Source organism: Macrosteles quadrilineatus, unplaced genomic scaffold (assembly GCF_028750875.1).
Source record: "Macrosteles quadrilineatus isolate MER2022 unplaced genomic scaffold, UCM_ALF_1.0 Scaffold_1__1_contigs__length_201487025, whole genome shotgun sequence".
Lineage (NCBI taxonomy): Eukaryota > Metazoa > Arthropoda > Insecta > Hemiptera > Cicadellidae > Macrosteles > Macrosteles quadrilineatus.
In genome coordinates, this window is record NW_026542594.1 from 144369928 (window position 1) to 144397925 (window position 27998).

The 27998-nt window shown below is 33.8% G+C and overlaps 1 protein-coding gene across 1 annotated transcript; it reads right to left on the reverse strand.

Moving 5' to 3' along the window:
• Positions 1-11: 11 nt before the first annotated feature.
• Positions 12-27988, reverse strand: LOC128986311 (histone acetyltransferase type B catalytic subunit). The gene is made up of 10 exons (XM_054406615.1): positions 27678-27988; positions 25055-25130; positions 23819-23894; positions 20877-21000; positions 16557-16701; positions 9385-9538; positions 7652-7866; positions 2122-2273; positions 955-1071; positions 12-332 (listed from the first exon to the last, which is right to left on the reverse strand). Exons 2-10 carry the CDS (start codon positions 25128-25130, stop codon positions 141-143), a joined length of 1251 nt encoding a protein of 416 aa, XP_054262590.1. The 5' UTR covers positions 27678-27988; the 3' UTR covers positions 12-140.
• Positions 27989-27998: the final 10 nt, after the last annotated feature.

Genomic DNA, 27998 nt, shown 5'->3' on the forward strand with positions numbered 1-27998 from the left:
TGTTTTATTTATATAAATAACTAACAATACTTCAACTTAAACATACTGCAGATTTACAGTTTACAAAATCTTGCAAGTTTGGAACTGCCATAAAAGAAACAATTTACTGCCAAAGTGTTAAACCTTAATAGTGCTTTCATTCAAAGTATACTGGAGGGCAAGGGATGTTTTTCGATTCGCAAAATAGTTTTCTGATAGTCCTTTTCTGTATCCAAAAACAGTTTTTCGAGTATTTCAAATCTTTGCTCAGGTGTTTTCAGACCCAAATTAGTATGCAACTGAGGATCTTGATCCAGAAGAGGTTTCAGCTTCTTCATCAGTTTTGCTTCTTTCTGAAAATATAAACATCATACTTTAAGCAAAAAGGAAACCTAGAAGGAAAATCTAACGGTATCCTAGATCTTAGTTTTGTTTTGTAATACATAATAACAATCTGCAAATCAATGTCTAACAGTAAATTAGTAGTGTTGATGTTTGGATGGGTAGGTGACTCGCATACTGACTGGTATGTTGATAGTTTACTACTGAGAAACAGAAAAGTCTACTGAACTTTTGAATGTTTGAAACTGGGCTTTCAACTCTGTCCTTCATTATAGTATGAATGGAGATGAGTGTAGGATGAGTGGCACGATCTTGTAGTCTTGTTAGTGACTAAATCCGACATTCCTTAGACACAGCTGTTAATTAATAGCCCATACAGCTAATGGCAACTAAGGGACCTACAGTTTATAGTGGAATCCGAACCACATTTTTGCCTTGGTATATACGAATTGGTCTAATTATCAGGATAGTACTGCGGATAGTCGTAGTACTCACTTGTGCGGACATAAATCCACACCTGGGATTATCGCATTCACAGTGCATGCCTATAAATATCCACAATTCGTGACCTCCTAGTAGCTGGATTACAAGACGGCGCCACCCGTCCCAGTAATACTATAGTAAGCTACTTACTTGAAATAGAATGTTGTACCGTCGCTTGACATCTAGACGGAAAGATTTGGACTCGTCATCATTGTGCACATTAGTCTCCTTCAATCTTAAGATCTCGTACACACGTCTAGCTTGTTTCTTAACATAGCAACAAAACTGATTACTATATGTATGGATAAAGTTATAAAGCATTACCAAGATCCCTTTCATCAGCTACAACTTTGAAGTAAGTTTTGTGGATAGGTTAATTTGTGTTGCTATTCACTAGTACTGGTGTTTAGCAGGAATCTCCCTCATATCGAATAAATTTAAACTTGAAGGTTCATTTTATTTTATCTCTTGTCATTTTATCACAGTGTTGTACAGACATTGATCGGAATGATTGATGAGTCAGATGGGGTGCACTTGACTGCACACTCATACCTGGGGAATATTTGACACATTCACATTTTACTTATACAGTTGAACCTCGTTTGTACGAACCCCGATAAGACAAATTTTTTTTAATCCCCTTGACACTTTCATATAGGTCACTGCTATAAAAACACCTCTATACAACGTAGTAATTAAGTTAAAAACCTCCATAAGACGAATTTGTTTGTGACATGGGCTAGGACTGAATAACCTCTATACAACGAATATTCTTAGCACAAAACCTCTACAAGACGAACGTGACCTCTATAAGACGAATTTATCATAGTCTTAACCTCCATAGTACGTAGTTTTCAAAACAAACAGAAGCTTGTCTCAACATGAAACCCCCACCCATCCCTCCTCCTTCCTGAGTCATTGTTTGGAGAAACCTTGGAGCGAGGAGAAACCTCTATAAGAAGAATAACAGCAGCATTAAACCTCGATAAATTGACCCTCTTTATTAAGAATACCTCTATAGTACAAATTTTTCCCGTACCCCTTGAAATTTGTCTTATAGAGGTTCAACTGTAATTTAAGACCAAATGAGGAAAAAGCTACTACGCCTAATTACAAATGTTCACTCAAGATGTCAAGTTATGATGATTTTGTTCTGCCAGCTCCATTGAACAAATATCTCTATGTTTTTACTTTGAAAGGACCCTACAAAAATCATAGCTTGACCTAACTCCATTCACATTTGGAGAAATTGGTGATAGTTGAGAACCAAAACAATTTGGGTTTCCTTATAATTTATAATAATTAGTTTGTACATGCCTTGTTTATTTTGAACTTGGAACACGCTTCCTCTGCCATAATTTTATCGAACCCTTGCTTCAGGTTGTCTTTGGAGAAACTTGGGAGAGAAGAACACAGGCAGGCGTCCACATAGTCTCTCAAGGACTGGAACTCTTCATTGGGATCTTCCACTGAAGCAAATTGTTGGTGAATAATTAAAAAAAAGTAGTAGCCTATTATGGTATTACCCTCCAAATATTCAATATGCATAGGTTAATGGTAAAATAAACATGGTCCCTAAACATAACAATGAGGGAAACGTCATGCTTAAATTCAAGTAATTGTAGTTACATCTTAAGAGTTGTTTGAAAACTTGTTAGAAATTAATTTTGAATATCTCTATTTGCACCGTTAAGGTTCACCTACATTATTTCTGCTCTCAGTTTTAACTGATTAACAAAGTTTTTCCAGCATGGTGAATTGAAGAAAACACCTTACTACACCTTACTTACACCTGTTGCCTTACTGATAATGGGAATGTTGCTGGAAATCGGTGTGAAGTAATTTAAGTTGGGTCATTTTATTTCTTTGATTTAAGACATCCCCCTAACCAATGAGTTTTCTCCGTAAAGAATCCTGAAAAGTGGGGTGATATCAAACATTTCATTTTCTTACCCACAAAATCTGGGTTAACAACTGGACAAACATAATCTGCTTTGATTAGGCTAAACCAGCAACAACATTGAAAGTTGGTTAACGTATTTTAACGTGTTGTCTGTCGGTCACAGCATATGCCCCGCATCAGAACATTTTCCCGCATCAGGTGGAGTTTCTCTTTATACCTGTCCCAAAGTTTTAAAAGTTTGGATTTATTTGTTTTATAAATATATTCTATAAATTATATTTTATAAATATAACCTATATTCTAACTTATATAGATTAGATACCTCTTGCAGCTTTAAGATTTGGATAGAAATTTTCATTTTCTCGTTTTGAACAGCATATATTATTTGCTTCTCCTGAATCATAAAAATAAACTTGACCATACCTACTCGATCGTTTAATACATAAACATTAAGAGGGTTCCCTACCCCCGCCTAAAAACGTTAGAAAACCGCTTCGCGCGGTATCATATAGCGATTCTAGTTTTAACATTTAAATTGTGAACCAAACACCATTTTGTACATAAAGAGTGGTTCTACTAAGTTTGCTTTTTAAAAAATGTCTATGCTTACGCAATCAAGGGCAACGACTTGTCAAAGTTAGTGAACTTACTGTAAAGTTCACTAACTTTGACAAGTCGTTGCCCTTGATTGCGTAAGCATAGACATTTTTTAAAAAGCAAACTTAGTAGAACCACTCTTTATGTACAAATTGGTGTTTGGTTCACAATTTAAATGTTAAAACTAGAATCGCTATATGATACCGCGCGAAGTGGTTTTCTGACGTTTTTCGGTGGGGGTAGGGAACCCTCTTAATGTATTCCTTCTCTTATATTTGGTCTAATATTGCTACTAAAACTTTCCATAGCAAATGAGTTTTTGAAACTTCTTATTTTTGACTTTAAATGTCTGGATTGTGGGTTAATTCAGTCAATCAACCTTGAATAAGTTTGTTTTGAGGAACTGGCAACTTAACTTAGAAGTAAACAATCCATTTGATTTTTTTCTCAATTGAAGTATAACAAATAATAAAAACGTTTACAATAAAAACCTAAGGTCTGCCAAGGTTTGGTATAATCTTACTACTTGAGCTTATATCATAGCAAAGACAGTATTATAGTTTCTACTAAATGTTTTGAAATGTCTCGATCTGTCAGTGTCACAAGTGGATATTTCTTGCATATTATATTCATTTGATCTGACATTAGGCAAGTTTACTTTACCACCGTGACAACACTATGTGCTTCGAATATTTTTTCACTTCCAAAGTAAGTTGCATAGCAGTACTGGCAAATATTATCTCACCAAGTGAATGTGAATTTGGATGTTTATCTGTTAGACCAGGCCTCCATTTTTCCACTCTCCTCATACGCATTAAGATATCTTATTATTAATTGTCTCCTCGTCCTGTTTTCAATTTTTCTTCTTTGAACTCGAGACATTTTCTGTTTTTCCAACAAAACTGATTGACTAGATCTTTAACCTCCTTAATATTACAAACATTAATTTACTCCCAAAAAGCTAATGATTTTCTTTTTATAAACAGCTGTTTTTTGTTTTAACATTTTTTCTATGTATTTTTTATGAGGAAAACCTTTGAGAGGGTCTCATAAGCCTGGTTTACACGGGTCGAGTACGGCGGGCGAGTCAGTGTGCGAGTTGCCACTCGCTTTTTAACTCGCTTGGTGTAGACATGCAGGCGAGTCGAGCAACGGGCGAGTTGATAAAAAGAGGTCAGTTGAGAGCGAGTCGAGTGATTTAGTTGAAAACCGAGTTGCTCAGCCCAGTAGCTACCCCAACCACCACGATTTGCCCCAAAACATCTGTTTACTGCTCTCAAGTGAGTCCAGCGACCACAGAATAAAATTTTTTTGTTATTTTGTGGTCGCTGACAAAGAGTCGATCACAACGTTCAGTATTTTTGGGGTTAGTTCAGTAGTGTATGCCTAATCACCCTCAATATTAAATGGTTCAGTTGAACAGTTGGCCCTGTGTTGCATTGTCTTGCTGTTCGTAAATCTACTCACTCTTATAAAATTCAGTTTTCAAAATTGTTGTACAACTTAAGATCTACAGTTCTACTGGAACGATTTTATTAATCAATGGGTTGTTAGAAAGCTCACTCCCTAAAAATGTTTTCTATCAGAAATACATTGAAAATAGTGTTTTTACATTTTTTTTATTTGGAGGCAACTTTTGGTTGCCTATATATTTTATTTTAAAGAAATGCAGTACCGGTATAGTAATTTGTAACAAATCTTATTCTTTTAGAATATCACCTTCCACTTTGGTCTATCGTATTAAAAAAAAAAACTTTTATGCAACCCTGTCTGAATTAAATGGATGATTCAGTTTTAATTCTAATAATCTAATTCAGTGATTTAATTAATTTATAAATTCAGCATTAAACTCTTGAAAGTCCCATTTTAAACTCAAACAACATTTAACACCAAAGCTACGGTATACGGAATACCCTACACCACAGAACACAGAGAAATTATAAAAATTACTTCTCTGTGCCTACACTGTCATTGTTCGAAATAGGAATTTTAGGAATGCGTGTAGACCAGTGTTTCCCAACCAGTGTGCCGTGGCACACTGGTGTGCCGGGAGGCCTCTGTAGGTGTGCCGCGAAATTTTAAGTAGTTAAACAATTTTTGATCAAGAAAGAAACTTTTAATGAGCAAACGTTGAGCACAAATTTCCCACTAGAACTCAAACCAGGGTTTATAAAATATTTCTCACTCATCATTGGTAAATTCATACAAAATTTTAATCAAGCTCAATGTTTTATTATTATTTAAAACTTTCCACATAATAAACACTAAATAATGTACACACGTTAGATAACAAATGTGAGTTTTATATTTTTTACCTTATATATATATATATATATATATTTACTAGTAAAAAATAGGTTTTACGGAGTAAGATGTAATTGAAAAAAAGAGTTTTTTATGCACTTACTAAATGTAATTTTAACCAACGATATTTTGTAGACAAGTGTGCCGCGACTACAAACTTGTTCTAGTTAGTGTGCCCTGAACGGAAAAAGGTTGGGAAACACTGGTGTAGACAGTCTAGTCAAGTACCGGGCGAGTTGAACAAATCAACTACTGGGCCTAGTAACTGGGCCGAATAACTCGTCTGACATACTCGACCCGTGTAAACCAGGCTATAGGGTAGAATTTTTAAATTCTAAAAGCTTATTGCAAAACTAAATATTGAGAAAATTTTTTTCACACCTTAAGAGTTGAAATTGATCCACAAATAAGGGAGGAGTAGTGTTCACAAAAAACGGCTTCACATATTATACAGGGTGTTTCACGGGAACCCTGACAAACTTCGGGAAATGGTTCCTTGGATCAAAACTATAAATAAATGTCCTATAAGCATATGTCCTAAACACACTTGTTTTCTATTTATACACAAAAATAGGTTTTATAGGTTTTCAGTGGGTGTATCTGTTGAACATTCTGACATCTAGATTTAAAATTGGACAAGATATTTTGATAAAACTTGCATTGATAGATAGAATATTACATTTCAAAGAGATTTCATTACTATTTTTGGCAAATATGTTGGGTATGACTAATAAAAATAAGTTTAAAAATAAAAGATTTTAAAAAATCTAGATAAAAAATTATTTTTTCTTTTTGACAGCTCTTTATGTGACTAGTCAATCAAGTGTTTACCTTGCAATTTAACCAAAATTTGTTGAATTTAACGGAGAACAAGGAAATATGAATTTATGTATACCTTTTATTGTTATAATTTTTGTCAAAATCTAAAATATTGTCAAATATCAAAAAATGATTAAATTAAGCAAAATAAACAAATTTTTTGTTTTTAGGTTATTTTTAAACACATTCTAATAAAAATTTGTATATTAGTTCTCTTAGTTGAGAAGTATTGCATAATGGCCTAAAAGTGGGTATGCTTTTTTTCTATCATTAAAAATGAAAAAGAAGAAAACTTTAATGTATCAAGATCAAGTTAAAATTTTGTATGGAGCTTTACAGGATAAATTGTCTTAATCCACAAAAAAAAGTATTTTTTCCCTACGTTTATTTTCAAAATGGCGGCCACGTAAAATTTTTAAACTTAAATTACCAAAAAAATTGCTGAATTTATGAAAACATGTTAGGAACACTTTCATTCAGCAATTTTAATTCCCTATCCAACGATACCAAGTTCAAAAAGATCAAATAAGAAATAGCTTAAATATTATGATTTTTAGTTGTAAAATGGGGCAAACCTGACTAGCTTAGCCTTATTCTACCCCATTTTACAACTCTAAAAATTGTAATATTTCATCTATATCTTATTCAATCTTTTTAAAACGAGTAAGTTTTTTAAACTTTTGAACTTGGTTTGGTATTGTTGGATAAGGAATTAAAATTACTAAATAAAGGTGTTTCTTGATTTTTTTTCATAATTCTGCCATTTTTTTAAATTTAAGATTTAAAATAATAAGTGGCCGCAATTTTGAAAAAAAAACGTCGTGGAAAAATAATTTCTTTTGTGGATTTAGACATTTATCCTGTAAAGCTCCATACCAAATTTTTTCTTGATACATTAATCAATTACGGAAATAGAAATGTTTAACACTTTTACCGACACCCCAGTCTGACAGGCCCATGGGAATACTTTTAATGGATTCTCTTCTATAGCAGATTCAGTAATAAGATATCATTATATTTTATGACTATAAATGGTTCACATGCCGAAGAAAGTGGATACTGTAATTACATCAACCTGTATGACTATTCTATTACTTATGCCTAACCAATACTAAATTTTTTTCCACATGGGTATACTACTTAATACGTCATAAGATAAAGCTCTATGTGTAAGTAAAAATTGCTTTTATAAAATATTTAGTCTTAGTGGTGCTGACTGCTGACCTGTTATATCAGCAACCTTAGCCTGGCCGCGGTAGTGACTGTAGATGGCACACAGCAGGTGAGCGCCGAGGCCCTGGCGTTGGAACGGAGGCAGTACCAGCATCTGGGAGACCCGAGGTCGAACACGGTCTGGGTACGCATAGTACTCGTACACAGTGCTGTAGCCTACCACGGCGTAGCTCAAGCTGCCCGAAGGGTTCTTGAACTTCTCATATCTGTTTTTAAACCCATAGAATTAAAATTATTAATAGGAGGTAATTGAAAAACATTTACTTGTAATATCGTACAGATCATTTTTCTTAGTCAGATAAAATGTCCACTGTTCTAACAAAGAAAAATGCAATTTAAGGTGTTGTAGATTGATTTGCAAATTGATATGATGTATCTTTGTTCTTTGTGCAACAACAAGTCATTCACATCACACATATGATCATCATACACATATGATCTAAAGGTACAGTCTAGTTCATGGGATATTGGTTCTTCTGGGTTGTATTTGATTACATTTGAACTTGCGTTTTTGGTTTGTGACAATTTTTAGGATTATGTTTTCAGATTTTAAATCCCTGATTTTTTCAATTTTTGTGGTTACAATAACCGAAACCAAAAACCAAGATAAAATCCAAATTATTAAATGTATATTAATGCAAACATTAAAGAACAATAGCATTGTACAAGGCAAAATATTGTATATTTATGTTATTGGATAGTTATTGCTCAGTTTAATTCTTATACTTGATGTCACCATTTAAATATTTTATTTTTATTTTTGGTAATCTTTTGGTGCTAGTATCCAAGTAAAGGATATATGTTTTCCAGTTTTGCGTGTTACTTTAATTTGTTTGGTATAGTTTTAGTCATCTAAACTTTCTTAGTTTACAATGTTTTATACAACTCATCTTGAATCTGAGTTATTGTTGGTTCCATCAGTGGGTTTTAATGTCCTAGTTGGTATAAATAAAAAGGTTGTGCTTATTTTAAGCGGCAAGTTTTGAATTTGTACCTGGATAACCTGGAATTGTCCTTGAATTTTATTTTGAAAGGTCGCTGAAAACTCTGCTATTTCTCAAACATGCTTAACTTGGAAATTTTTTCAAGTATTTTTGTGATATAGCTTAGAAGTAGAGAATTGGTGATTTTGATGGAAAACAATATTAACACCTTGAATAAGTTTGACAGGTCTTTAATGCGTCAAATTTAAGGTCTTGGGTCAGGAAAAATAGAAGATTATATCCAAAACTACCAGAAAATGAGAAATAACAAAAAAATATCCACCTTTTAACTTTGAAAAACGTCTGCTTTGTTTACATATCATAACAAATAATGAATCATCATTCTTATTCTACTTTTAATTCTGTTGATAGTGTGTGAAGTTTGTTTAACCCTTTAAGGTTGAATTTTTTTCTTTTTTCAGCGAGTATAGGTCGCCATTTGAGCAGTTGGGATAATGGCGTGTGGCGACCTATACTTGCCATTCAACCGCAGAGTAAATAATCAACAAATTATTTAGAAAAATACCGCTTTCACTTAAGTGATCTAATATTTGACTTATGTAATCTAATAATGATTAACTTACAATTTTCAGAGCTGCTGTGTGAAAGATAATTTGAATCTTAGTTTGTTTAAATATAACAATAATTTGTTTTACATTTGAGCTTTTTAGGGATATGTCCCTGCCACTAACATTGTAAATACAGTATAGAAGAATAGGTACCTCCAATTCCAATACTCACATCACAAAGAATTGCCACTTGGAATCATCAACATCAATGTAACTTGCAGCATCAATGTAAAATAATACAAATGTTTGAAGACGCTCATGGAAATTCAAGAACTTTTTGTTGTTTGTATCACAGTGATAAATTTCGTAGTTTTTGTTTCCATTGCCTGAAAGTCAAGTTTTAGATAGCATTTATTTAATAATATCTACTCATAGTTTGATTTCATTTTATAGGTTAGTTAATCCATTAAACCAAATTGCTATATGTGTATCTAATATAACAAAAACATTTAATGTTGAACTGGTGTAGATCCCCAATTTTTCCCAGGGCCGGATTTAGCATTTTGGCCCCCTAGGCCCAAATAACTTTCCGCCCCTAGTCTGATCACAGTTACTTTCCTTCAAACCTTTATTTAAAACTATATCGTGCCCCTAGGCCTAAGTTAATTGCTTTAATACCACTCCTCGTCAGAATTTTATCATTGCAAGTTATTTGAAAAATCATTGCAAGTTATTTGAAGAATTGACTTGTTTAGCCTTAACAATATGCCGTCTTAAACACTTTTAGCAATTTTATAATGTAAATGTAAATGCTCACGTTTGTGGAACTGAAACAAAACAACTCAACCCTCCGAGCATTCCTGCAAAAAAACATGGCCATTGATTCCAATTTCAGGCCTTAAAAATGAACTCCATACAGTACGTCTACCATAGATTAGACATACTCCTTTAATAGATTTGTCATCATTGTGGATTAGCTGAAAACAATCTTTGTTATTTAAACCTAGTTTATCCAAAATAAAACGATCTAATCATAAACAATAGGTCGTCTCCCCCTGGTTATATTACAAGAAATTAAAACACACATCATAGAACTAACCCTAAAATAATAGAAACAAAAGTAAGTCAAAACTAACGTCCAGTGTCACCAACATAAACTAAAAATGTTTGAATTAACAATGTGATAAGAAGTTGACTTGAGTTATAATTAATCTATGGTGGTACTGCATCTAGGTTATATTTCCAAATCAAAACAGAGCAATATTCCGGCCAACCATACCGATCCTTAGGTATGAGGAGAAAATTACAGCATTAATGGTGCTTTGGAGGGTATTGAATTTTTCTAAAACCTATTGCAAACTGAGATTAATATTTTTTCGTTAATAAATTTTAGGGATGGGCGAGTAGTGTTTTTTTGAGTCGAGTCGAGTCGAGTTGAGTAATTAGCCCTAATACTCGAGTATCGAGTCGAGTCGAGTCGAGTAGTTCACGAGAAAATCAACAATTTTATTTTACATATATTCCATCTTCATTTTTACGAACAAAGCATTTCTCAATTCACCAAAAATAGACCTGGTTAAAAACTTTTATACCATACTAGCTGACCCGGCGAACTTCGTATCGCCTAAGTAATAGGTTTCCCCTAAGACAGAAGAAAGAAAGAAGGAAAGAAAGTACCGTTACGTTTAATTTTCAAGATGATCTCGTTCGCATCGCTCAATCACGTCCTGGTTGAAGTTCGTTCGCTACGCTCACTCACCTTTGGGTTGGAGCTCGTTCGCCACGCTCGCTCACCTTTAGGTTGGAGCTCGTTCGCTGCGCTCACTTGTCTTCAGGTTAGCTCGTTCGCTACGCTCACTCGCCTCCAGGTTGAAGTTTGTTCGCTACGCTCACTCACCTTTTGGTTGCAAATTAGCTGTTGTCATAAATGTAAAAGAAATAATAGTGCTGCACCCTGTTGGTAATCCTTGTAACTTTAATGCTATTGAACATCATAGAACAGAACCAACTTGTTTAATTGAAACAGCTGTTAAGATTCATTAATTACATTTCTCATAAGGTTAACATGGGAAACTCCAGAGCCACTGGGGCGGAGCCCTTTTAAGAATTTCGAAACGGGAAATAGTTACGTCCGATTCGCATACCTACAGAATTTACACACCAAATTTCATAACGATCGGTGAAGTCGTTCCGGAGGAGTTTGCAGACAAACACTGTGACACGAGAATTTTATATATTAGAAGAAAGATAAAAAACACAATATGTATGTGTATCAAACTTATATTTTGGTGTTAAAGGTTTATTATTAATTGCAAAAAAAAATTGCAAAAATATGGAACTAAGTGTTTATTTTAAAATAGGCCTACTGTACATGTTTGAATTTGACTAAAGCATGAGATCTAATAAAGTTTCCTCTAATTTATAAATAGGCTTATAAGTATTTATCTAAGTCATTTCTCAGTTTTTGTATTTATTTGAAATTACATGAAATTGTCTTAGTTAACTCATTAGTTTATAATTTTATTTTTTTATTACGTACCTAGCCTACATTTTTGTCTACAAATACTCTTTGTAAGGTAAGTTTTTTTTCCCAAGTGAGTAAAAAAACTAACTTCCTATATAATGACATTTTCTTACTAATTATATAGCCTATCTTCAAAATTTGTTTAACTATGAAAAAGTCACAAAGTCTAGCTGAAAACATAATCATAAATGAGGATATTATTGAAATACCGGTACAGAATAACTAGGCCTAATCAAACAAAATTTTTAACACTTTTATTTCTCAACTTTTTTTCCTTGAAAATGTCAACAGTTTTTCACTTATTTTTAATAAAGATTATCACTTATAATTGTTTCAAAGAAGTCCAGATGTGTGAACTTGAAGAGCAGACAAGAGACATACGTCACTGCCACAAAAACTCTTCTCTACTGTGTATGAATGAACTGTTTATTGTGTGAAGCCCCACCCACCGCCTAACGGGACATGGGGGAGGAAAAGAGAAAGTTTGGCAGAATTTGCCCTTGTTCTAAAGCCTGGTTCACATGCCCTCCCTCACCCTCGGCCTCAGTCGCTTGCAGATTTCCATTACACAAGAGTGTTAATTATTTTGAAATACTGGAAATGTTTGAATTTGACTATGATGAGATCTAATAAAGTTTCCTCTAATTTATAAATAGGCTTAACTTTTTAAGTATTAATCTAAGTTATTTGTCAGTTTTAGTATTTCTTTTTAAAAGCAATTGCAGTTATACATTAAAAAAATTACAAACATCTTGGCCTACAAATACATTTTGTAAGGAGAGTCTTTTCTCTAGTGAGTAAAAACGATCGTGGTCAAGGAATGAACTGTGCTAAAACAGCACATTGTCAATGTTTACAAAAGTATTTTGACTGAAACCCTGGTATTTTTTAAAGACATTGCATAATAGCCTATGTCGACGTCTGTGGAGAAAAGTATGGCAATAGATAGGTTTTTTCTTTTAGCCTACAATAAAGATTATGTTTTGGGACTAAAATCTCCAAAAGACCAAAAGAGTGCTTTTAACAAACATTTCATAGTTTTATTTAGTAACAAAAGTGTTTGACTATGTTCCCGATTATACCAAGAACAAGGTTCGGCAGAGTGGATTCACTGTGAACCGGCCTTTCTGGCCCTTATGCACGACGTCACTATAACCTCCGTGTAGGGGTGTCAACAATGGATCGGAACAATTGAAGATTTGAACCTGTCAATAACCTAGTTTTTTATGAATGAATGAATGAATGAATGAATGAATGAATGAATTATGAATGAATTATGAATTTATTCCACCACATATATAAAAATTACACAACCAAATGTACAAAAGAAAAAAGTTCTTTATGCAAAACTAAACTAACTAACTATAACTAATTAACTATATACATGCGTAAAAGGTTGTTCCTATCTAATTAGTTCTGGAATTAGCAGACATAGGCTGTGCCTGTGCGTCTGCTAACAAACACTTAAATACTTAAATACTCATTATTTATAAACAAACACGTCCTACATATCGGATCTCGAATCACGATATTTGTCGATACCCTTTCCACCCACAATAAAACATTAAACAATGTCAAAGCAATCGTCATTTGCTCCATTGAAACACGAAAGTCGATTGGCTGACATGGTAGTGCACTGACGCCTCCTGACTAATGAGAACCGTTACATACTTTTATTGTCAACATTCACCAATCGTTTTAACATTACAAAATCGACACGGACTAAGGCTTATAATATTTTTCAATAAATACATTATGTTATAGTAGCACTTTAAACTTCTCTAAACTCTTTAATCAGGTAGATAGTACAGATCAAAATATGGATCTACTTTTTGGCGCAATATAAAGCAAGCCTAACCATACGACGATGTTAAAGTTTAATGGTTGAGTATAATTTTTCTAATGATGCGTATAATGCAGGGATTATTAAACTGAAAATTTTGACGTGTTTAGGTTATTTATTTTGTACTAAAAATAAAAATAATACATCTAAATGTCTGACTTATTGATACAGATATTGTTTAGTATAATTAATTTCGTTTTGGCAGGACATTCGCGCGCCGGTTGTCTCTTGAGTCGAGTCTGACATCTAGAAATGTAGATTCGTAGATTGTGTTGTGCAATGCTGAAGCTAAACAATGTCACCGGCACCGTCGCTGTTTTGAACTAGATAGTTTCTAAGTTGGCTATGAAAATTGTTAACCGTGATGACAAAACTAATACTGTAGCTATACAGTAAATAAATGTTAAAATAAAATATTTATCCCTGTCGGATGTCGGTATCATCGGAATCGACTTTTTGACAATCGAGTCTTGGTACCGATACCAGTCCAAGAATCGGTGGTATCGATGACGATAATCGAATCATCCCTTTTTACTAGTAGAGCTGTATGGTGACGTAATCGATGCATCGGGATTTTGATGCATGCTGGGTCGAATCGGGATTCGATGCATCGCACTCGCACACCTACACCACTCACTGCCTAGTGCCTATCATATCACCCAGTGTCAGCTCAGCTGTCGGCGCTGTCGGTCTTTGAAATGGATGACGCAAGCGATGTCTAGGTTGCCGATTATTAGTAGGCCTAGTATGTCAATATTTAAAGGGGTTAAGGGATTAAATAAAACTCAAACATTTTCCTTTCTTACTATTTATTTGTCAAATATCAATAAAAATAACGAAATCGGCTTAACGTCTACTACTCCACTCGAGTCACGAGTATCTTTAACTACTCGACTCGACTGTCAAGAGTCGAGTATTGCCAACTACTCGAGTAATTACTCGACAGTCGAGTACTCGCCCACCCCTAAAAAACAAAATTTATCATTTTTTAAATATTAACACATCGTATTATATATTTTAACTTAATCCTGCAGATTGTTGTAAACTAATCAAAAGATTAGTTAATAACTTTTGTTTTGTGAGGTGAGGGTGGTAAGTGTCTAGCATGCATGCACCCCTAATCCCTCCGATCAGTAGCGCCAGGCCCAGGCCAGTATAGTGGCAGTACAGTGGCAATACGATGCGTACCGATCGGGCGCTCGTCAACATCCCTACAGCCTACTCCCGTATAACCAATGTTCGTTACCAATGTTGTAACGAAATTGATGCGTAATTCTGAAAAATAGTTTAATTTTCTAACAATTATTTCTACCTATGAACTTCAGAATCAGAATGCTTTACTAGCCAGAGTTTTTTATCAGCTATGACTATTTATTTGTATTTTTAGATATAAGAAAAAAATCCTCTCGGCTGTGCGCCCTCTGGGAGCTCGCGCCTATAGGCCCGGGCCTATTGGGAAATCCGGCCCTGATTTTTCCACTCCATTTATATTTGGTTGATAAACATATAAACTACCGTATAGTTAATTTGTCATGAATTTTCTAATGGAGGTATTTATAATATAAAGAACAAACTGATTGACCAATTAGGCCCCTGGTACAATACGAGCGGCGAGCATTAAATTACGCTCTGACATCTAATCTCATTAAATTGCATGTAAATTTGTTGAGGATGGCCACGATAAGACAGAGCGGCGAGCGGCGGTAAGTGACGCCACTCAGTGCCGCTCATGGTTCCAAGTCATAATCGATTTTTGCAAAAACGCCGCTTGTCGCTCAGGTGAGTCATGCTTTAGTTCACCCTAAAATGACAGAACAGCAGCAAATGTGCGAGCCACCAGCAAAACTCAAGAAGACAGAGGTGAAGTTGAGTGATTCTCAAATAGAAGTGTTGGTACGTGACTGATGAGCAGTCCAGGGAATGTTTGTGGAACGACCAGCACACAGGTTTTAAATACACTTCAGTCACCAGAAGTTTTTTTTTCTAAAAACTAAGTTTTCTTTAAATGTGAACAATTGTCAGATAGCAACACTAGTTGCAATATGTCTTGTGGGTTAGCACAGTTTGCCATTTTCGACTTACATGACTCCTTAACCGGGGAAATTCAATGAGCGTAATAAATGTGCCACTATCTATAGAACCACTGAAAAAAATATATTTTACGCATCAAACTTTTGGCTACAACTTTGCCACAGACAAAACCTCTCTAACCAAAAAATAAAAAAAATTCTCACATGCTAACTTTTTCATGTTACTAATCATGATTTAAAACTATTTCACCATACATATAAATTTTGTATTAATTAGATCGGTAAATAGTTTGAAGTTCCAACAAAACAGTCATCAAGTAGGACTAACCAAGAAGCTCTGTGCCAATTTTCAAAATTTTAGCACAACTTTAATTACACCAAAACACAAAATTATTGAAGTCATGCGTAGAGAGGACTATCGTTGTTTTTAACAGATTATACTTTTGACCTTCCGGCACTGTTGACTCAGCGGAACTGAACTTATATTTTATCGTATTTCGTCATATTAAAACTGCTGTTGCATTAGGTCAAATTCCCAATGTGTCAATCGCTTTAACATAGACTACGTTTTTAGCACGGACTGTATTATTTGACTTACTGGGATTTTTGATCTACAGACACTACAAACATTGTAGTTTTTGACCGATCGGCACAAGTATAAATTATTTGACCTTCCGGCACTGTTGACTTTCTACAACGTGTCCATTATTAGTTGGATTGAAAAGTTGTGTTGTACTGTAAGTTGGAAGTAAGGTTTATATTCTAATAAATTATTTGTTTAAAGTTTGTGGTATCATTCCGTAACCTCACACAGCTGTTGGTCATAAAATGTTGCTCAAATTAGACATTACCCATAAAAGGTTACAATGAGATTCTGACCAATAATACAAACTCAATTAGGCCTACCCGAAAGCTTTTATCATATTTTTGTCTAGGGACTAGTAATGTTCACCTATTCAACACAAATATTTATTTTTAAAAAATAAAGTAAAGTAAAGAAAACTTACCTTGTTTCACACTGAATGATGCCAATTTGTCTCCAAAAGGCTGAAAGCTATCATCATCTTTTAAAGCTTTGGAAAATTCATCAATATTTGTTAGAACAGCAGGAACTTGAAGCTTTTCCTGAATAATTTTCATAACATTGTCTGGCTGAAAATAAATTATTATTTTAATTGTATTACTACTATCTTTAACGGTATTACTATCTTTAATGGTATACAAGCCATATGGTTTACATTCAAAATTTTTTAACACATTACTGCAACATTTTCCATCTTGATCAGTACAACTTAAACTAGGTGGCGTTCACAGTCATGTCCACAAAATTGAACGGAGCATCAGGGCATTATATTTCAACAGACCCTCACCATTAAGCTTCAAAATTATAGAGAAAAAATTGTTTTGCAAAATTTTTTGGGTGATTAAAATAGTTAAAAGTTAGTTCCTAGTGAAGAGAAATAATTTGTCAAAAACGCTAAGATGATGTTATATGGCTTTTTGAGACCTGCATTTGCATCTTAAGCTCAAGACCTCCTGAGGTGGTATAATAACTTTTTCTCAAACAGGGTGGTACAGTATCAGCTCCTACCCATTTTGTAAATATTTTAAACTGTATAACAGTTTAACTTTATTTGATGATAAGTATACAAATGAAAACACAAAAGAAATATCATTCTGTTATATCTAAGACCTGCAGAACTAAATAAAAATATATTGATTGGAAAATTAATTTCAACGACTGTGAAAATTTCTAACTAAAACCACAGACAAATAGGTCTATTGTATGTAATAAATACCCCCGCCGCAGCAAACCTGCCGACTAAGAGAATTTCTATTTGTCTGAATTGATTTTCAGTTAAATATATTTTAATAACATTAGGTTTAACGAGTACCTAGGTTTGCTGCTACAAAGAAACTAATAAAGTGTGTTTTTGAGTAAAATATTGATATCTTAGTACAAAATAAATAAATTTGCAAAGTTTGATCAAAATTAGAGATGGGCCGATTCCTGAATTGGTCGATTCCGATACCGATTCCGATTCTACAACTTTGGTTTCGATTCTCGATTCCGCACTCGATACCGATACCTGTTAAAAATTCATTTAATAACACATATAACTTATGAACTTATGATAAAGCCTAACTTTATTTAATCTTTAAATACAATAAGATAACTGCATTGAATTTATTAAGGTTACATAGATTAGGTTAGCCAAAAAGGAAAAATAAGATAGGGCTATTTCAAGAAGACATGAATTTTAACATATTTTATTAAATTAATAATTAATTGATAATAATAATTAATTGAGCACAATCACCAATTTAGGTACCGGTAGGCCTAAAATGTTCACAGAGTTTTTTTTTCATAAGAATTCATAATTCGTACATCTAGGCCTAGGCCTACAATGAATGTTCCATATTGTTTGAGTTATAAACTCAAAGTCATCTTCAATATTGTCATCATCAATATCACTTAAATTACTTAAAGAATCATATAAAAAGTCATGGAGTTCGTCACATTACTAGAAAGGAGTCGGAGATCATATCCATTTTGAACAACTCAAACTCACTATGCACGCACAGAAAACAATACAAAACAAACAACAAAAAACCAAAACATAGGTTAAACAATTCATTTGCCATTTGCAAACTCGTGACAGCTGTTTCAGTTCAGTCATAGAGAAACAGCATAAAAAAACCGATAAAAATACATCGCTAAATGGCTTTCTACAATAGTCACCATGAAGCCCTGAATTAGCTGAACAGTTCGTGGGGTCTCATATCTTATAATGTCATAGCTTATAATCGTGAATTTGTTCCATAGCTTATAATCAGTTATAAGCTATGCCACACTTTCACAAAAAATTATAAGCTATGCCACAATTTGGAGTTAGAAAATGCGAGTTCCATTGACTATATACACCTTATGTGTATTATATGTATATATTAAATGCTTGTACCATCTGGCAACATTGCCTTTGATCTGACAACATGGTGGCAACTAGAGTTCTGATAGGCCTAGTTGTCTTGTCTTCCTTGTCTTGTCACTGTTGTTGTCAAATGAACACAGCTCGTCGTACCCATTGCTACTCGTTCTGAAATGCAATGGCAATCTATTTTGGATTATAAAACTATTACGAATGTGAGATAATGAACTTGGAATTATTTATATTAGCTGACTTCAGAGTATTTCAAATAAACTATGATGTGCCACTTATTACAACCTTCAATGTTAGTTGAGTTTAGCATTATTAATTAACCTCACTTGGTATCGAGTACAATGAAGCAAAGTATCGAGTATCGGCGATTCTTCGATACCACTGGTATCGAAGGTATCGAGGTATCGAGAATCGGAATCGGCCCATCCCTAATCAAAATATATCCATAAACAAGCAAACTACAAGATTTGACATTATTCTCCATAAGAATAACATGGGAATTTTAAATTTACAATTTTTTAATTTTCTTCGTTACTAATAATCGAACAAAAATACTTTTACATACTAAATTATTTGTTTTTTTAAGCTCTTTAAAAAGGTCTAAAGAGAAATCGGGAAATTTTGTGTTTTGAGGGTCAAAAGTGAGAAAACCCAATTTTTACCCCATAAAACCCCCCGTAAAGCCCCGTTCCCATGGTCCGATCGTGCTGGTTCGCAAACTCATTCAAGTTTATCCCGCTTTACACCTTTAAACCAAATTTCATCAAAATCGGACAAAAATTACTCAAGTTATCGCGTTCACGGATGTATATATACATATATAAAAATTTGAACGAATGGTGTTTTTGGCCTCTGGGGACATCAAAATGAAAAAGTAAATCGATCCCGGGTCTAGGTCTTACCGTGCCACCTACGGTAATAGCTACTTCCCTATAGGGAAATTCGCTAAAAATTAAAAATCGTTATGACAGTGAAACTAAACATTGATCTTCAACTAGTTTTAATTCATGTTTATCAGATGTTCTTTCGTAAATTCTGGGTCAAAAATCAGTCCATTTATGGTTCGGAGGCGGCTCACTGCAATACGTCAACCCAGCACTGAATTCTCTTGATCCAATATCAACAACTGCTTGGTTCAGGGTCTTGCCTTGGAATTTGTGAATTGTGAGAGAATATGCAGGTGCCAATGGTAATTGTTTTCGGGTAGGGCCTACACTTATTGCCACGTTTACAAAAATTAGGTACATTAGGGACAATCTACACCACCGTATTCCATAATGTTGGGTTATCTATAATTACTAAATTCAACTAGGGCCTAATAAACATAAAAGCTGCATTTCCAAATGTGATAAGACTTCTTACGTTTGTATAAAATATTGTGGACGGTGCCAACAGCACAATTGACTAATCCTGTATTGGTCGATAAGTTGTAGCGTAATATGACTCTACATCCTTTGTAGAGGTATGCGGATAGTGAAATTTCAGTTCAGATCGGATTTGGTTTGGATAGTTAAGGCTCAGTTTGGATAATTAGATGTTTGGATTCGGATATTTTCAGATTCGGATAGTTTGACGTTCAAGTACATAATAAATAAATATTAATGTTGAAGTTATAATTTGCATTTTTATATATATAAACTACAATATGAATTGTAAACTACAGTAGAACCTTGATAACAAGACTCTCATTACACAGTGGATGTTTTATCCTAAACATTCGCCGACCTCACTGGACCACTTAATAATGAACCACTAAAAGGAATGAAATTTAGTTGGACTAAAGAATGTGAAGAGGCATTTATGTAGAGCAATATTTTAGTTATATTCAAAAATTTAATGAAAATCTTGTTAGAAATTGATTTTAAATATGTCATGAATGGATTTATTTTATATTTAATTGTTTATACTAAATGTAAATAATTAAATGAAAGGTTAACAAAATAAAATAATTCTAGCGTTTTTTATTTTATTTTATTCTTCAAACGGTAACACAATTTTTACATTAAAAATACATTAAATAGTGTTGTTTTTGTACTTATTCATATTTCTTGTTCTATTGCTAGTCAAAAACAAGGCTACTATTTCGGCCATGAGAAAGATCTAAAACATAATCACGTGAATTCATCAATCAACTGCGGGTTCCCAGTGGTTTTGCCGCTCCTAGATTTCAACCGGTGCGAAAATAAGCTACATTTTACCGTGTGAAAAAAAACGCACGTGTGGCCTACAACAGTGGGAATTTCAAGCAGCACGAAAATGAGCTAGTATTTACAGCGTGAAAAAACGGTCGTGTGGTTGTAGCCTGACACAATTGCAATTCTTGATTAATATTAATGCACAATAAAGAATATTGTATTGTATATACAAAACATGATAAATACCTACCTTAACTCCGCCAAAGAGATTAGGATCCACAACAGTTTGGTATTCGAGTCCAAGGTACATTGTTAAACGGCATGCAGAGTAGTACAGTTTTACAGTAAGCTCTTTGTATCCAAAAATGCTTTCGCTGAAACATAAATATAGTACTTAGGCTATTTCCTTTGTTTTTTTTTTTTACGTACAAAAGGTTTTAGATCATATAGAAGATCAACCTTAAAAACTACTTAAGGCACTGTAGTAATAAGTTAAAGATACTAAAATGTATACCTCGGGCCGAGGCAATGACCACAGCATTGCATATATGCGACGATCGGCATAGAACGTTTTAAAAGGAATTAATGAATCTCAACAGCTGTTTCAATTAAACAAGTTGGTTCTATGATGTTCAATGGCATTATAAAGTTACAATATTTACCAACAGGGTGCAGCACTATTAATTTTTTGTTTGAATAAATGACAACAGCTAATTTGAACTAGGCAGCAACAAAAAGCTGTGATACACAATGAGAAGTGTCAAAAAAGGATTGTTTACAGTTATGTTTATGTTCTTAATTTAATGAACGATTTGTGATATTCCCACAATAGGGTGTTTTTAATTTCAAGTGCATAATTCATAAACTTATTGATTCTTATTATACTAGTTTTCCCCCAAAAATTATACCTGAGAAACGGATTAGCTGGTTAATTCTTTACTCTTCTTTGGTTTCTGGTTTCTTTGGTTTTCTTTAGCTGGTGGTTTCTTTTCTTACTTTGCTCGAATTCGAGCAACTGCCAAGTATTACAGGCGTTATTTTAAAACGAATAACAGTCATAATTTCTGATGACTTTAAAAGATTTGGCTCAAAGATTATGGAAATACTCAAGACGTATATAACAGATCGATATAGGGCCTTAATAAACATTTCTTGTTAATATCTTATCATTTTTCAAAAGCCGATCTTGTTTGTTAGTGTTTTCTAAAAATGGCCTTACTCATAGCCGCATTAGGTTGTCCATAATAACGATTATAAATTCTAAAAAATAAAACGTTATTTCTATGCGGCTGTTGGAGAGCACACTTAAACCCAACACGGAAGGGTGCTTGCTGTATTCGGCTATCAACGATTATTTGTATTTCGTTCGCATCTACCAGTTAAAGTTTGTCGGCCTCATCCTATTGACCGACGCCTTATAGTCTCCATTATGTGTAACATTTTTTGGTTATGTTTTGATTTTGTGCAAATATAAACTGGTTTAAAACAGTGAAACATCAATCTTTTCAACTAATCTAATAAATCCTTATAGCACATGTCTCCAATTTTAGTATAACCAACGGTTTCAAATATTTGTGTCAATTTCAAAGTATTCATCTGTTCAAATGTAAAAAAACATTTTCTCCCTAAGTATAACATGGGAACTTTGAAGGCCACTGGGGCAGAGCCCTGATGAAATTCCAAAGTTTTTTTGTTTGATGGCAAAACTACATGCTAAGACCTTTCTAACGACACCTTGAACATGGTGATCGGTAGCACCACCGCTCCAAAACAATTATGACAGAAATATGGCTAGCGTAATAAAAATATAGATGATTTGGATGAAAGGAACTGATATTATAAATGTGAAAGTTTGGAGTAGGCCTATGTCAATATATTGAAAACTAACTTACTTAACCAATTGAGCTGATTTTTTCCCAAGAATATTGCCAATATCTCACAGGCTTGATGGACAGTCGTTTTTTTTATATACACACCTAGGGCTCTGCCCTGACGGCTTGTGAAGTTTCTATATTGTTATAATTCATTCTTTATTATAGTTGCCAAATTAATATAAACTACGTGTTTCAAAATGATTCTGTTGGTGTTTTATCAAAAATGTGGACATTTATATTTTGTGAGTTAACAAATTTTCATGCAGCAGATCTATAGAAAATACTGTCTTTAGCTTTCCCTTCCTGTTGCAAAGCACAGGTATAGCGGCTAGTTTTACAATATTTGCAAAAGCAAAGTACAAGTGAAACGAAGGTAAGTTACGAGATCACACAATAAAAAAAAAGTATAAAATATAAAGTATAAAGTATAATATTAAACAAAATAGCCTATAAGTAAAATGGATATGCAACAAATAATGAAGCTCAAAGGATTACTTTTTTCTTTCTATACTTTTTTTTTACCACGGGAGTTGTCCTTGAACACTTTCAAATCAAAAATGAAAACATATTTAATACAAAAATGTAGTGATGGGTGGATCCAAGAAAATGTCAGTACCGGATCCGGATCTTGAAAAAAATCGGATCCAAATACAGATACGTTATTTTCTTTTTTCAAGGGCGGGTTTTTTTAAATAATTCATATGGCTAAACAAGTGAATTTAAAATTTAAATTTTTTACAATTTTAAACCTTGAACTGACTCGAAAATGGCGTGTTCAATGATAAGCTTGAGTTTCAAAGCCGTACTCTACTCAAACTCGAATACTCGCACATCTCTAGACGTTTTGTGGTAATAGTATAAAAAAAATTAGATCCATTAAAACCGAATCCAGCCCAAGAGCCGATTTTTGGTGGATCCGATCGGGCTAGCTCAGATCCGGCGGATCTAGTAGTCCGATATCCGGATCCAACCATCACTACAAAAATGCCCATATACAGTGGAGGATTTTTTACATGTCAAAATATTTCTATTTAATTGTGCCTGTATTTTATATATATTTTTTTATACTAGATCTTATTATATTGATTGATTACATGTAAGTATTTATTTGCTGTAATAACAGCATTATGTATTTTGTGACTATTGTTAATGCATTGTGAAATGTCTACAACAATAAATTGATTTTCAAATCACTTGAATACTTGAAGTCAGTATTCAAGCATTCAAGTGATTTGATTTGATATACAAACATAATAGTATTTTACTTTATAATATTTTGAATATGCCAGTAGTTTTTTAAAATGGAATTCAAAGTTACCTGTCTCCAAAAATTTGATGTGACATTTCTGGTTTGAAGGATATAGAGTCATCTTCTAAATCTTCTTCCACACGAACTGTTAACAAAAGAAAAAGACTTCTTGTGAATGTTAAATTTATATTAAAATACCCTCACCGTGGCAAACCTGCAGACTAGGTGAATTTCAATTTGTGTACGTTAAATTGGATTATTGAATTGTTATTTACTTAGAATTATTATTGAATTACTAAAAAAAATCCATAAACAAGTCATCTTTATACAAGGCTAGCTGCTGTACCCGTGCTTCGCAGCTGAAAGAAAATTCAGTTTTGAAAAACGGGTTAGGGACCTTTATATCATAACACTAGCTGTTGTGCCCGTGCTTTGCAACGGGAAGAGGACACAAAATAGAAACATTTGTATCTTTACATCTGTTACATTTAATAAAGTTACACATCCACCAACGCTTTTAGAAACAAAATTCAACTTTTATGGCCTTAATAGAAACGTTTAAGTTATGACTTTTAAATCTGGTAAGTAGTGGATACCACCATTTTGGGTTTGATTAATTTTAAATCTTGTGTAGGCTGATATGAGAAAAACTGACCAAATCTTCGAATAAAACTTTCACATACATGATTTACCTTCATCTCCATTAGTTACATATCTTTTTTCTTTATTTTTGACATTTTAAATTTCAATTTTTAAGCTGCAAAAATACTAATTTTTAAATTTAAATGAACATTTTTTAATTTCACTCTTCTTCATATTAAATCACAAATCCTTCCATCTTCAGTTTCTTCACTCACAATAAATCATTAGCAAGCAAAACTAAGTCAGCTGTTATAATCTTTAGAAATATTGTTGTGCCTTATCAATAGTCTTTTGAAATGTTAAAGAAACTATACCTGTACTATAATATCTTGTACTCGATATCTTGAAAGCCTAGTTAATACTTATGTCAACGTAAAAGGTAAACATTGTGAATTTTCTCATACTTTAATTATTTTTATTTACACCATACTGATGGTGTTTCTAATAACGGACAATGTTGTTTATCATACATTTCATTTGAAACATACAAAGTTTATTGGCTCTTATATAAATTTACTCAGAAAGGCCTTTTCTATTTCCAAATACCAACGAACAGTAACTACTAGGAAGTCCTCTAGTTCATCTTAACAGTTAGAATTTAGTCACTGAGAAGCGTGTCACCTAAACAGTCACCAATAGGTTGCATATGTCTTTAATACATACCTAGTTTAAATTCGAGCGCTTCATTGCTATCACAAACGTACTCTGCTTCCTTTGACCCCGCAATATCCATGTCCATCTGAAATAATGGTTTAGGCTATCTTACTATTGCGTAATTGATTGTTGCCAATGTAAGCCTATAGCTAAAACCTACAGGCCTACAATAGCCTATAAAGGGTTGCTGCAATTAATTGCCGGTTGTAGTATAAAATATATTAAAAAGAAGTAACTTAGGCTATAAGTAGGACATATTAAAAAAAAACAGTATGAATATAATGTGATAAGCAGAAGCAGTGGATATCCCTAAATGCAGTGAATGAATGCTGTAAGTTATATTTAAAATCGAAGGCTTGTCTTAGAATCTAATTTATTTTATAGTGGAGGGCTGGGTAATTATATCAACCTCCAGACCTCACACGAAATTCAAAATTATTTTTTTCAAAATGTTCAAAATTTCACGATGATTCCCAAATTGTTTGTTGATGCTTATTTGGCAAGTACTGTGTCATTGATGTATGGTTTTTTGTACCATTGAGGCTTTTGTCGAAAGCTCACAATGGGGGGTGTTATGTTTTCTAAACACCCGATTTGCTTGGTCAACTAGAACTGAGAACCTACCACAAGGATCATAATTTGGTTCACCTTGTTTAGCCAGCAAAGTACTATCTGTAAGATGGAAAAATCGAAGTATCGTTTCAAAGCGGTTTTGGCTAAACATTAGCCTAAACCAAGGCAAACTTTGACTTTTACTTTTAACCCTCCAGTTGCTATCTATGGTAGGTCTTTTATTTAAGCCCATATTTAAAATAACAGCTATAAAGGCCTTCATCTCCAATACAGAAACCGGTTTCCAGCTCACAGGACTAGGCATATTGACAAACTTCTCAAAATATTGTGAGGCGTACAAATTTGTCTGAGTGACAAATAGTTCAAACAGGGCTTGTAAGTGTAAAAAACAAGGAAAAGTATGATAATGGTTTGGCATCATTTGGGAAGCAATGTTTGGGACCTGGAATTTAAAAAAATTCATAATCTGTACAATTACCAGGGTCATTGTCTTCTGTATACAATCCCCAACCCTCTTGCATCAGCCTCCCCAATAGGCGTTTAAACATTATAAACATTATGATCAGGCTGGTTCGCAACCCTAGGCCTACGGTTACGTCTATCTGAAGAATCATTATCCAAGTTTTCACTGTTTTGAGAAGAATTAGCACTTTTAGGAGGTCTGCCCTTAGGCCTACCAGTTGCAGTTGATGGAACAGCCTCCTCCTCTCAACTACTCTCTGGTAGACACTGTTGGTTCAATGTCTGGGTCTTCGTCTGTATCATCTACAGGTTCACTGTCATCATCACTAGGTCTATTACATTCATTTTCTAATTCATCTTCAGAATCATTGTCATACAGGCCTAACCTCCAAATCACTATCACATAATCCTCCATCAACATCCAACAAACTGACCTAATATGTTGTTCACCAAAGTATTTTCACTTGTCGGGGACTGTTCTCTCACTCTTTTACTTATATTGACATTTTAAAGAGTAAAGACACTTAAAATCCGTTAAAATACACAAAATTAACTTAATATCAGAAGTTACAATAAGTCTAAACACAGTTTACTAACATAAACAAAACATTGCCAATAAGGAATGACGACACTAACAATGTCCCGAAAGACAGCTGAGTAAACAGAGTTACCAACATAATGAAGATTTTAAAAATAAAAGACCATTCAGTATGTTTCTTCTAAATTATATACGGTACTACCAAAGACTACATGCCAAATTACAGCATGTTTGGACGTTTTGGTGGCCTGTAAAGACAATTTAACAGACGGGTACCTATCACGGCCGCCGGCCACGGGCGCGGATTTAACCGCAGGTGCCTATTTAATGCAGGTCGGCCTTAAAACGGAATTACCGAGGGCTGCACTTCAGTTTACATCCTACACTCATTCTAATGAAAAATATCGATATACCTATAAGTTAGGCCTAGATTATTTGATATGTCGGTTATTTCATTCGGTTAGTTAGGTTAACCAAACTTGACTTAACTTAGGCCTAGGCCTATTTTGAATGAAATAATCGATAACTTAAAATATTGATCAATATGTTCATTCGAATGAGTGCAGGACGTAAACTAAAGTGCAGCCCAGTAGAGACCTAGGTTTTTACGTTGAAACGTTATCGACAATCCTTTGTCTCATAGGTTAGCTAGGTAAACGTTTAGGCCATCAACTGGGGAGAAACTTATATAAGTCACCACTATTTACTAAATTGGATCGTACAGTAGGCCTAAGCCTTAGATTTTATGTTCAATAACTCCAGAGGCTAGGCCTAGGCCTATATCTACAAATGTAGGCTTAACTTATGGTTTAATTTTGTTTACTCACATGAATCAAGTTTACTAGGCCTAGAACTTACTAGGCTAAGTACCGGATCTTATAATCTATGAAGACAGTTACTGCAAAGGTACAAAAATGAGCAGTTCATAAAAAAATTGTGAAAATCAGAGGTGTCTAGGATCACCCAAAGGTCTATATGACTAGGCCTAAGATAATCATTGTGTAAGCCTAGACTGTATGCTAAAATAATCTATGACAGAGCCAATAAAAGAGAACTAACCTTGTGATTTTCAGAATCCCCAACTTACTCAGTAGCTTAAAACATCAATGATCCAAATAACGAAGTAACCAGCTTTGCTTAGGCCTGTGTGAACTGGAAGACTAGGCCTAGTAACTATAATTTATGTTCAACCCAAAATGTCATGCAAGTGAACTTTAACCTTTTAAGATGGGACCGAATGACAATGAGTTTCGTGTTCAAGTTGAAAACAATAATTTCATCACACGACCACACACTGACCAAATAAATCCTGCTATTGCTTTTGCCTATTTAAATACAGTACTAATATTTTTTTTTATTTGGTCTTGGTCGACGTTGGAC